This window comes from Cupressus sempervirens, chromosome 9, assembly GCF_028749045.1.
Source record: "Cupressus sempervirens isolate cs-2001-9-10 chromosome 9, ASM2874904v1, whole genome shotgun sequence".
Taxonomy (NCBI): domain Eukaryota; kingdom Viridiplantae; phylum Streptophyta; class Pinopsida; order Cupressales; family Cupressaceae; genus Cupressus; species Cupressus sempervirens.
Window position 1 is genome coordinate 299,354,052 of NC_143126.1, and position 13,780 is coordinate 299,367,831.

General features: G+C 35.4%; 1 protein-coding gene across 1 annotated transcript in view; it reads left to right on the top strand.

The window, feature by feature from the left end:
* Positions 1-13,780, top strand: part of LOC149538585 (uncharacterized) — a 164,681-nt gene that overhangs the window by 72,846 nt on the left and 78,055 nt on the right. Inside the window, exon 10 of the mRNA XM_089799892.1 lies at positions 60-156. Coding sequence (XP_089656018.1) covers positions 60-156 — 97 coding nt within the window. The remainder of the gene's footprint in view (positions 1-59; positions 157-13,780) is intronic.

Consider the following 13,780-nt stretch of genomic DNA (forward strand, 5'->3'; position numbering starts at 1 on the left):
AGAAGGCCCTTGATGAATTAAAGTAATTCTTATAGCATGCATTACAAACAATACTGCAGAAATGTATTGGCCAGTGCAAGTGCTGACAAATCTGTTAAGATATGGGATATTGTTGCAGAGAAATGTGAACATACAATGCAGCCTCATACAGATAAGGTGAGCTGCTTCAAGATATGCTCAATGCATATTCAAGTCATCCTTCCTATACATGTATATGAACTTTGGTTTTCTTTATTGAATTTTTTTCACATTATCAGTTGACTAAATGAGTACTAGTGTTGTACAGTATAGTTCCATATTGTTCTTCTTATATAAAAGTCCATACAAACCCTCCTAATTTAGTTGCATCTTTGCAGAATATTTATTTTCCATTTGAAATTTCATACTCATTGGCTCATTGCATTTTACTTTCTGTTTATAATGAGATTCTACATGGTAGATGTGTCTTTTCAAATTTGTTTGTTTATTTTATTCATTTAGTTACTAGGCTGGAGTTGCTTAGAGAATAGTCAGAGAAAAAGCAACATAAAGCCATGCTTGTAGCTTATCAAGGACCATTTCAATGAATGGATATTGCTACTTGTTGACTGTGCATTCTAAATTCTTTCAAATATTTATGGATATCTCTGCTTCTTGGCTATGCATTCCTAATTCTTTTTAAAGTTTCTTATGGATGTTATTAAAATTTTTTGTTGTCCTTTTGAGGTGGTTGAATGTTTGGAAATTTAATGCTTTCTACAGTGGAAATAGGACCTTTCCCCCTAACGATATATCCAGTGCACAGTCACTGCATCGATCCTTCAGGCTCCAATAGAGATTAGTTGATTTCAGTCACTGTATCAATCCTTCCGGCTTCAATGGAGACTAGTTGATGTCATGGCTTTTTCTACAGTGCCATCTAAAGCTTTACCTTGAGCCAACTCAAAGTTTTGTTCAACAGCCTGACTTCTGCTTTGCAGTTAGTTTGTAATTCCAAATTGGATGTTTTTCTTATATATGCAGATAGACCCCCTTCATCGATCAGAAGAAATGAATGTGAAATTGTGCCACTTTTTGTCAGAGGAGTAAAGTGATACATGATGCCTTTCCATAGATGCTCAAGGGTAGGTTTTGATTGACACCTATGTCAAATAACGTACTCTGGAAATTCTTTAGCTGAAGCTTTTCTCAGTTGCTCATAGAGATCTTTTTTGATGAGCTAAACAGTTTGAATGATGAGCAAGGGGTTCGGGATGGAGATAGCTTGGAGCAGATCTACATGAATATTATTAATGACTATATAAATGAACAGGTGTCTAGAGGCTGAAAACATTAGGAATTTACAAAGTAAAGGGAGCATCCGTCTGCAAAAGAGCATCATCTAATGGTAAATTTGAACTGGCTCTTTCTGTGGTTGAGGGCTGTATCGTTTTGGAAAGCATAGTGCCATAGTCAATGCGGGCTGCAAAACAATCTGCAAAACAATTGCCATGAATGATACATTGAGGTTTTAGATGAAGAATTAAAGTTTATAAATGTTAGTCTATGCACTATTGTTCAAGAAAAAGGTTAATTAAAAGGAGCTCATTATAACATTGAAAAAGGAAAGTGATAAAAAAGGAAGAAGCTAAAAAAAACTAAAATAAATTTGTGTATAAAAAAATAAAGGTAAAAAAGGAAAAGAGTATTATTTTTGAAAAGAAAAAATACTACTGAAATATTTAAACAAATGATAGGAAAGCATTTTGGGAAGTTGATCAATCCCTAGATATAGCAAAAGAAAAAAATACTAATGAAATATTTAAACAAATGATAGAAAAGCATTTTGGGAAGTTGATCAATCCTTAGATATAGCATCACCTTAATGGTTTGAAAACAAGTACACACTATATAATGATGTTAGGCTGTTGCAATTGCCAATTTCAAGTAGTTATGCACTGATGGAGAGGTCACAATCAATGATACTATCAACAATGTAATATATGACAGCACAAAAAAGAACAAAAACAGATATATAGAACAAGTTAATGAAACTCTTCAGCCACAATCAATCTGCCAAAAGGATGACTTTGTCTGGTAGATCCATCTTATCACAATCATGTGCAAAGAGAGAAGAAAATGTGGAGAACTCTTTTACATATTAATTAACCCCAAAAGCAAGGGACAAATGTTGGGCACAACTGTCCATCAATACGTTTATGTGTCAGTCTCAGTTCTATCGACAAATTCTTTCAAACCAATGGAACTCTGGTAGACAAAAGTGTCAATCCTTGACAATATGATGACTCAGCTTCTGGAATGGCCATCAATTAATTACTCAATTGATTCTACTTAATTTAACATTCAACGACTCAGGTGATGTCACTCTCCAATGTGATGGCCTTTCTAGTTATTTGCTGGACCATCTCCCAAAGTGGTGAATCAAAACTTCCAATCATCAGTGCAGTAATTGCCAAACAAGGAAGGTCAACTCGAATGTTAACAATTGGTTAGCCACTCTCATTGTTGGTGCTCACTCCAAAACCATAATGTGTCATGTATTATCACTGACCACCTATACTAAAACATCTAGAGTTACTGCCGAGAATCAGTGAAATCCAATGTTTAGAATGAAGATACCCAAAAGCTTACTTGTCATCAAGAGACTCAATTGATTTGTTGTATTCATAATAAAATTAAATTTGAAGGCACTATTTCATCAAATTACCAACTGCTATTGCTTAGTTGAAGCTGCAGTTGATCTGACAAATAAGCGAGGATCACTCACTGTGCTGCTACTGTCTCTAGCTCTCATCATCTCTAGGACACCTTGAACTCAATCATAATATATCCATAAAAGAGGCCCAATCTCCAAATATAACCTCTGCATCAAACTGTGGCCAATATCAGTTGTCTCCAGATACTCACCCGAGGACAACTCTACATCACCTGATCATCTCAAATGATGTGTTAGTCACTAGGTTGACATCAGTCATTAAAAAAATTAAAAACCACTCAGAGAATATTGTTTAAGGCAAACAGAAGTACCTATTGCAAACATAGCTGCAACCAACTCAATAAGTGTACAATCAAGAGAAATCGGTACATATCCACCATACAGCAACAAACATAAATACTTGAGCACCAAGGCAAGGTGTCACAAGGCATCCAAATGGCAATAATACAATGCATCAATGAGTCTGCATTAACCAAGGCATCTGCAATACCAACATTGTGTGCAACTTAGACTCTTGCTCATCCAAATCTGTGACAATTAATCTGAGTCGCTGAAGGAAACAAGCTCTTTCATGAATTTTTTTATCAACACTTATCTGCTGTAACAACCTGTGAAATAGCTTATAGGAAATTTGCTGTAAGAGTTGTCACCATTTCCCGAGAATGGAAAGAAAGTTTGTTTTCTGCAATTGACTCCCTTCAAACTTCATGTGAACTTCCTTATCAACACACCCTGTTGTTGAATGTCTTCTTCGGCTGTTTGGTTGTGTGGTTGAGCTATTTGGTTACTTTCCTAAGCTTCATGGTTGCATGCCTTTAGCTATGTTGTTGTTTGAGCTGCTTGTTTGTAAGGTTGAACTACTTGGTTTGCATGCTTGAGCTGGTTGAATGTGCTTCTCTACTTGTTTGCCATGTTTGCAGTTTTGTCATCAGTTGAATATTCTAGGGGCGCATTTTAATTAAATAAAGGAATCATTTTAATTCTATAGTTTTAAGATATGCTTGGTATTCATAGATGAAATCATTAGTGGAGGAATATGTGGAAATATCTGATGAAATTATTGCCTTGAGTTTAGAAAGTAATGCTTGAATTAATTAAGGTCAGAATAATCTCTCTTTTCTCGCAGCCATTTGTGGTCAAAGGTGAGGATGAACATACAGGATTTGTGTGTATCAATTGGAGTTTTGTGTTGAATATTTGTTATTTTAGATTGGGCAATGTCTCTTTTATAACAACCTTTTAGGGATGTATAAGTTGTGAAAATAAAAGTGTGAAGTAGGTGATGAGATGATGCTTTTATTGGACTTGTTTTATGAGCCAACAAGTTATTTTTTGAGTTGATGCATGATTGAAGATGATTGTATACAGCACCCTTGCATATTGCTAGACATTTATTTTCTGGAGCAATATATTCTCAAGCATGATTGCGCTGGTGGTTTTCTGAATACAGTTGAGTATGTTTAGAGAGTGTGACAATTGTTGTATAATGGATGGTGTTTTTGGAATATTATATTAGTTCACCTTGGAAACTACTGTGCATAGCTTTTCCTTTTAGTTGTGGATGACGACAATTCTGTTGTTGGCTGGGCATTTTGGGAGATGAGTTTTGTTGTTATTGTTTGCTGTGTGAAGCAAAATTTATTATTTTATTATATGTTGTAACTTGGTGGTGATATATATTCAATTTGAGAAAAACAGGGTGGCGGTATAGAATATAATCAGTTACAAAACGGATTGAAATTTTTTGATTCGTAGGGAATGGAGTCATAGTTGAGGAAGGGTTGTTGTGGATGTGCATAGATCTTGTGTATGATTTTCAAGTTGCAGGAGATTGAAGTAGCTGTGTGGTTGAAGAAAAGATTGATACATCTACTGTTGGAGAATACAGTTCTGTAATTTTTGGATTGAGATTGAAATGTTGGGTATTCTAAAATGTGAAATTGAATTTTGCAGGTGAGTTGTTGTTTATATTGAAGTTGGTGCCTTAGCTGATTGCAATTGGTGCTTTGGGGAGAGTTGGTGCTCATTCATGTAATTTTGATTGGTGCCCATTTCGTTAATGAAAGCTTTATGTGCCTTAGTCTTTTAGTCGAAAGGATTTGTTAATGTTAGTGTACTTTCAGTCGGATATGTGTGTGTGTTAAATTACAAACTATTATATTAAATACTAATTAATAGACATGTCCCATGAAAGGACACGTCTACCCATATTTCATCTAATATAAGAGAGATGGCTGCCATTTGGAAAGTATATACCAAGAAGGCAATACAACGACACTTGTAACTAACATGGTATTAGAGCACCAGACTGCAAATGTAGAAAATAAAATGAAAAAGATAGGATATGTATAAGGAACAGATTCAAAGTCAGCAGTTTGGAGGCATTAAGTTCACTAATATCCAAGCTCCATATAAAGCAGTGACTCATAGGCGATTCATTATCCACTTTCAAGCACAATGTATTATTACATAATGTGAAATAACTGGCATCAAAAGAGTATGAATAGAGCAGAGAATATTCGACACGATAGGATTGGATATGGAAGCATTTGATATATACCTTCACAGATGGCAAAAACATAGTTACCTTGTTAGGAGTGGGCATGGCACTGAGATATTGAAGAAGAGGGTGGAAGTATTGTGCAAGGGAATGGAGTTGATGGGCGGGGGTCTTGGAAGTAAGATCGAAAACTCCTACTCGGTGCCCTTTGTCTCTGAAGCAATGTAACCACTTTATATTAACACCTTCCCATTCCATATATCAACACATATTGCATCATCTCCAATATCAACTTCTATGAACCCCAAAGTGGGAAAGATAGACAAAATCGTCATCACCAGTGTGACGGTGCTATAGACACATCGAAGAATCACAAAATGACACGTTCTGACACAACTTTAGGATGATAGGGAATTAACCAACAAATATCCCCTCGATTAGTGCATAGTAGACATTTGAAGAAAGAACTATTATAGCTTGACAGTGAATGATCACTTGCGATGCATGAAATGAGTCACGACCACCTGTATTGCCACGGTGGCAAGTGTGGGTCCGAACATTATCTACGTGCAAGAAAAGAAGAAAGGAACAAACATTGTAGTGGGTGTAAGCACGATTTGTAAGTTTGAGCAGGAGGAATAATGGATCATCATTCTACGCACAAGCACCATAGCATAGGGTTGGGCAGGCACCATTGTATTCACTTTCGAGAAGTAGAGCAAAGACCCTAATAAGAAGAAGATTTAAACTTGAAAACTTCCATTCATTGAATATGGTGGAGGATGAAAGGTTATTGGTCTATGAGATTATCAAGAATGAAATATGAAATATTATTATAAACAAGGAAAAGAATGAAGAAGTCATCTGCAGGAAATTTTTCTTTAACTACATGAGATAAGTATTCTTTTAGTACAATTTCTAAGTATTGCATTCCTTTTGTAGTTATTCTTTTATTTATATTTCAATATGCACTATTAGAGCTATTTGCCTTGATCTTTTCCTCCAAGAATATTATTGTAGGAAAAGGGAGATTGATTTCAAACTCAAAGGGAGTTTGACACCTCTTCAAAGGTAACATTGGATAAGTTGTTATGAAGATTGATATTCAGAGGGAGTTTGAAAGTCCATCTATATGACTATATGGTTTTAATGGGTCTGCCCCCTGTGTACATTGTGAGGAAGTAACGACTTCCAAATGATTATCATTTGTTTTTGAAGAAGTTATTGAAAGGTGACGATCTTATAATAACTTAATTTTCTATTATGATGGGTATCGTATGATGTCTATTCAGATCATGATAGATTATACTATGCATAGTGGATGTTCATAGGGTAAGCATTATGAGAATGCATGTGCACATACCTTATGAACATTTTGAGTACATGGTGAATGATATGGAGATTGATGTTCAAGAGGCCATTACGCAAAGTACTTGGTGAATGTCAAATGAGTTGACATTGAGGAGGCCATTGCTCAAAGAGTATGTGGTGAATGTCAAATTAGTTGACATTCAAGAGGCCATTGCTCACAGTACTTGGTGAATATCTTGCAACTCAACATTCAGGAGGCAATTGCTCAAAGAGTATGTGGTGAATGTGAAATGAGTTGACGTTCAGGAGGCCATTACACCCAATATCTTTATATTACATTGAGGTAATATATGGTCTTGTGTTTATCCTCCCTAACTAAGAGGGAGTGTTAATGTTAGTGTAGTTTCAGTCGGATATATATATGTGTGTGTGTGTGTTTAAATTACAAACTATTATATTAAATACTAACGAATAGACATGTCCCATGAAAGGACATGTCGATCCATATTTCATCTAATATAAGAGAGATAGCTGCCATTTGGAAAGTATATACCAAGAAGGCAATACAACTACACTTACAACGATCCAAGAAAAATTAACCGGATTCTCCACGATAAGTTTAATGTTTACGTCTTCATGGCTTCTCTCTTTATGTTTAATGTGGTTTCATCATTAAAAGTTTAAAATAATGATTCATACAATTAAAAGTTCAAAATAATGATTCATACAACCCCTCCTCCCTCCCCCCCCATTTTCTGTATACTCTTTAGTGAAGACCTACAAAATCAATGCATTAGATAGAAAAAGATGCATAAGACAACAAATTTAGAACATGAAAGCCACAAATCCATGGGGTTTAGACCATAATAAACATTTAGCACATACGCAGATCAAACTAACATACAACGAACAAACTAAAGTTTTTGAGTCATCAAAGTGAAAGAGACCTTGATGTAAAAGGTTGTTTCAATATTGTGTGTCATCTCCAAAACACAATTGGAATCACCAAAATAGGGAGAAATTCTTAAAAGGATAGAGTAATGCTATGATTGATTGCTCCAAGGAAGAATGCACCAAGAAGACATGGAAGCAAACAATGTCGAGGAGACATTACATGATTTAGGAACAAGTTTTCTTTGTCACTCATGCAAATGTTCATCTTTTTATACAAAAATAAATAAATAAAGTGACGATGATCAAATATAGATCATGAGATAGAGATCACTAAGATTATGCTGGTATGGGTAACAGATGTGTTATACTAGATAGTCATTAAATAGGGTAGTTTTTGATTGCACTAATACGAGTGGCAAAAGCTTGACAATTGTACAAGCTGAGTTGAGATCACGATGGTATTAGTATTAAAGGCTAGATAATTGTAGGATAGGGGGAGAGACTTGATAGGTGGATCGCTTCCCACCAAGGAAGATATAATAGATAGTGGATTTGCCTCTAGGAAGTTTGATAAAAAAATAAGATAGTTGATTAGCCCTCACATGCACATGTGAGTGGAATATGTTTATCCCCCATTACAATTTTAGCATATTTGCTATGCTAATATTGTAAGGAAGAGAAGAATAAGAAAGAAGAGATTCAATCTTCAAGAGGGATGTACAACTCTCAAAACAAGTTCTCACCTGTCTCCTAGCTATAGGGGAGGACAACAATGTTGAAAACTATTGTGTGTTGTTGCCATATAGGAAGTATGGTTGTACACAACACTCTCTTATCATGGATGTAAATGAGCAAGAGAGCTATGAGTGCCACATACTAAGGAGCAATACTATAGAAAAAAGGGAGGTGTAAGAACCCCATGAGAGAATTCTTAGCATGTAGAAAGAGTAGGAAAGAGTTCAACCTCGATATCACTTTTCATGAAAATAAGAAACAAGTGTATTGATGGATGAAAGATTAATACATCCAATCCATGAAGTTGTTTTATTTTTTCTGACAAAGACTTACAGTTATTAGTGGAATGACCCAACACTTGATGACTTACATTCTCTTATCATGGTTGTACACAACATTCTCTTATTATGGATGTAAATGAGCAAGAGAACTACGAGTGCCACATACTAAGGAGCAATACTATAGAAAAAAGGGAGGTGTAAGAACCCCATGAGAGAATTCTTAGCATGTAGAAAGAGTAGGAAAGAGGTCAAGCTTGATATCACTTTTCATGAAAATAAGAAACAAGTGTATTGATGTATGAAAGATTAATACATCCAGTCCATGAAGTTGTTTTATTTTTTCTGACAAAGACTTACATTTATTAGTGGAATGACCCAACACTTGATGATATACATAGATAGAAATTTTCATTTGAGCATGCTTATGGAGAATATGAATAGGAAGAGTGATCAAGTAGGCTTTTAGAAGCCACAACAAAAGGTGCCCTTGTTTAGATAAAGAATGAGGAGCAAGAAGGAACTCTCTCTCTTGTGGAGAAAATTTTGGATACTCACAAGAAGACATAGTTCTCTTCTCTCCCAGCTATAGGGGAGGACAACAATGTTGAAAACTATTTTGTGTTGTTGCCATATAGGAAGTATGGTTGCAGACAACATTTTCTTATCATGGATGTAAATGAGCAAGAGAGCTATGAGTGCCACATACTGAGGAGCAATACTATAGAGATAGGGAGGTGTAAGAACCCCATGAGAGAATTCTTAGCATGTAGAAAGAGTAGGATAGAGGTCAACCTTGATATCACTTTTCATGAAAATATGAAGCAAGTGTATTGATGGATGAAAGATTAATACATCCGATTCATGAAGTTGTTTTATTTTGTCTGAAATGACCTAACACTTGATGATATGGATAGAAATAAATTTTCATTTTAGCATGCTTATGGAACATATGTATAGGAAGAGTGATCAAGTAGGCTTTTAGAAGCCACAACAAAAGGTGCCCTTGATTAGATAAAGAATGAGGAGCAAGAAGGAACTCTCTCTCTATTATAAGATGAGAGAAGATTCATCATTCACCAATGCATCATCTATAGAGGAGAGTGTAAATGATGATATGATAGAAGAGCATTGAGAAAAGTATCACTAATCTCACCCTCTCACAAGAAACAAAATACTGTGTGTAATAAAAGGAGTTTCACAAGAAGGATCCAATGCATATAGGAACATCAACATTGCCAAGTCACCATTGTTGTCTTGTATTTTGTCACTGCAAATGTAGGTAACAGTACGAAACTTTTCCAATAGAGTTTCACGTTTCTCTGGGTAATTGACTATTTAATTGGCCAAGATTGATCAACCAATCGTTCCCGATTGATATAATGAATCCTTATACAGAGGGCTATCATCAAGTCTTTTTTGTTTTTTCAGTTTGTTAGCCTATACTTGATTTTTGAAGCCTTTAAAGTCCTTTTTTGTGTGTTTGTTTAGATTGGTTTTCATCTATTAGTTTCCTTCAGTCTCTTGCTTTCGGTTTTCCCTTTGATTCAATATCTCTTGGAGCTTAATCGGGTTTGTCAGTCAAAAGATATAGCCATTTAAGTGCTCAAAAAGTGAGTTCTCTAAGCTCTATAGCATATTAAAAAAAATTGATGTTATATCCTAATGTTGAGTTGCACTTTATGAAAAATATAACTTAAATTAACTTTATGTTATGTTTTTAAGTTATTTTATGACTTAAATTTATCATTTAAGTCATTATAGTGCACCTCATGTTATATTTTGATGTTGAGTTGTGTTTAAATGTTTAAATTTTTCACTTAAATGACTCTTTTGCTATATAGTCTAATTTAATGTTGAGATTTGCTTTAATGTTGTATTTCAAAACATTTAAGTGAAATATTACTTTTAAGTCATTTGCACATAATATATAAACTATATTGTGTAACTATGATATTTGACCCCTTTAAGTGATATTTTCCCAATAAATCAATTAGGCATGTGCTAAATTGAAAACTTAAGTGATGCAACTCCATTACCCTTTTTTTTTTTGAAATATGTTACATGCAAATGCATCCAAAGAGTGCTATTTTCCTCTTGTATGCAAATGCAAGTGTTTCAAACATTCAAATGTACTCCAAGAGTACAATTTTGCCTTGGCCGACCAAATGCAAAGACATGAAAAAACGTTTTTCTAAAACATGCAATTACACTCCAAGAGTGCAATTTGCATGTAAAGGCAAAAATGACATGCTATCACTCTCCAAGAGTGTGATTTGCTCTTTGAGTGCAAATGTTTGACTTGGGAAAACCAAAAAAATCACATTTTTAAACATGCAATGGCCCTTGAAGTGTGCGATTTACCTTGAAGACATGTTTTCCAGCCAAAAGCATTGCATGTAAAGACCCTCCAAGAGTGTGATTTTCTCTACAAACCTAAATACTTGCCATTTTACATGCATTTGCTTCATGCATTTCACCTTGGAGAGTGTGATGTCTCTTTCACCCGAAAAATGCGACATGCCATTGCATCTGGGGAGTTTATTTTTGCTCTTGGGGTGAAAATGTTGGAGTCGGACCCATTTTTAGAACATGTTGTTGCATCTCTAGAGTGCAATTTACCATTGAGAGCATGCATTCTTCGAATACGCTACGTGCAATGATTCTGTTAGAGTGCGATTTGCCTCTTATACTCCAAAACTTGAGGTGGAAATGCACTTGAAGGTTTTCCCTCTACTTTTCCAGCCAAGGCGTTCATGCATTTGCAGCCCAAGAGTGCGATTTGCACCAAAAAACCCCAAATGCATGCATTTCTCAAGAAGGCATTTACATGCCTTTTTGTGTTTGAGACCATGATTTGCTACTTTTAAGGCAAAAACACCCATGTTTTAGGGTCTTCTAAACCCGACTCTACACAAAGCATTGAAGGGGAAGGAGTTTGCAAACACATTTGCCCAACTTTATGTACATACGTTTGCCCTTGGAGATCACGATTTGCTTCTAAATTTTGATTTTTTTAAAGGTCTTTGGTTGGCATATGCAAACAGACTTGGAGAACCCAATTTTGGAGAAGACAAGTTTATCCTAACTTCTCTTTCTTCCAAATTTTTCTCATTGATCTCCAAGTAAGTGCGAGGATTCGATTTTGTTTGTATTTTTTGCTTGTTTTGCTAAATTGCTGTATTCTTTGGCTCATTGATATACATTTGTTCAAATGCAGCCGTAGTTTTTTGCTTTAAGTTATTAAATAAGTTTGAAATCTTTATCTTTGTTGCAAATGCAAAGCTCTTCTCATCTCAAAAATGAAATTGCACACAAAGAGATGTTTTGGAGTTGTCAAAGTTGAGTCAAAAGTAAGAGGTATGTTTTTTTGGTTGTTTTTAGTTTTTGTATATATCTTGTTCATTTTTGGAGAAAAATTGCAAATTTCTACCCAAGAATGCAAGTGCATATATACATTTTGATCTCTCGTGCTAATCCAATTTCCAAATACATCCCAATTCTACTTTTCTTACATATGCAATTGCATCTTCCACACCCAATTGCATATTTACGTCATGTAAAAATGATGCATTTTTACCACATGTAATCACCTCTAGAGAACCCAATTTTGGTAAAAGATCATACTTTTAAATACCAAAATTATCATTGCACATATCCTTATGGATCCAACTTGTATTCTTGGCTATTGAAAACAACAGTCCACTTTGCATAATGCAATCCATCATTTTAAACCTGATTTTGGCCCTTTTTGTCCAAATACATGCTGTCTTGTTCATTTCCAGCCATCACATGTGTTCAATAAGTATCTAATCCATACTTCAAACATCTACTCTCCATAGATCCGCCAATCTAACTCAAAAATCAAATGCCTTCATGGATCCAATCTCGTCAAACCAAGTACTTACTCTTTGGAATTTTCATGATGCAACACAAGATATGTCCACACGTCCAAAAGCCAAAGGAAAGATGAAGTATCAATATGATAAAGAGCTAGCCCACACAACTTCGTCACATGTTTCATCTACCCTTGATCAAATCTCAGATACAGAGATTGGGCATATTGACATGGCCAATTTCTTGCAGAGGCTCAAAACTTCTTCCAACAAAGATATGCAGCGTATTAGGAGAAGTAACATTCATCTAATATCCACCTTCCCTATGGCTTCCCTTGAACTCGAGTTTGTCTAGGAATGCGTGCGTCATTTTAGCCTCAAGTCAAAGACAGTTAAGGATTCAGATGGTAAAGTACTTTTCAGCCTAGATCTGGTCGTAATTGAACAAATCTTCAAGGTTCTTGCAAATCCAGAATGTGTAGATCTGTCCAAGGAAATATTTGCGCCGCTGGGGAATCATAGTAAAATTGATTATCGAAGGAATACAAATGATAAATGACTTGTTAATAAGAGACCAAATTTTTCTAGATGGCGAAAGACAATTCACATATTTGACTTCTCACCAGAAGTCAATGATTTGATAACTCTTCTAAGCATAATCTGTGGTCTCAAAGAATCTAATAACTTCAAGACTTGGATGTTTAAATTCATCTATCGGATTCTTGAACATAAAGAACCCATCTATTGGGGAGAACTTATAAGCACAACATTGTGTGAACAACTTATTCATGTGGGGACGTCCTCTTCATTCCACATGAATTCATACTTGGTCCATATTGCTGCAGTCATGGGGACGTTCTCAAGATTCTCCACCAAGGGAGATCTTCTCTAGTTCCCATTTGGAACTAATATGATCAACTCACGCTAACACAAAGCAAGCATCGTTATAGGAGGATGGAGGATGCATTTTTTGGGTATTAGAGGTGCCTTTTCAACAAAGAGTTGACAATCAAAATTGTATCAAATGAGGCATGGAATTAGGTAAATTAACATGGGTACATTTTCTTACAATTTCCAACTTTCTCCTACCTGAGAGTTGGTTATAAGGAGAACCAAACACTTTGCCGAGATATCCTATTGATGGACCATTCTCATGGAAATGGCAAGACAACTCATGGAAGTACAAACATACCAAACTAGCTAGCACAGGCCAGGATTTGACATTACCACCACCAAAACTCTTCAGATTGGTCAATATGCACTCAACTTTGTATATAGGGCAAAAGCTATGGAATCCGAACTTCAACTCATTACTTTGAAGAAATTCAAGGTCAGATCTGACTTTGACTATAAAGGCATGCATTCAATAATAAAAAGGGCATCTACCCATGTTCATTGCATGGAGGATGTGTGGAATGATCTATAGAGTGAGGTAGATATTATCAAAATGGACTACTGCAGGCTTACCTTGCGGCAAATCATCGATCTCAACATGATAAAAATTTCCCCAAGGCTTGAAATTGAGGATGAT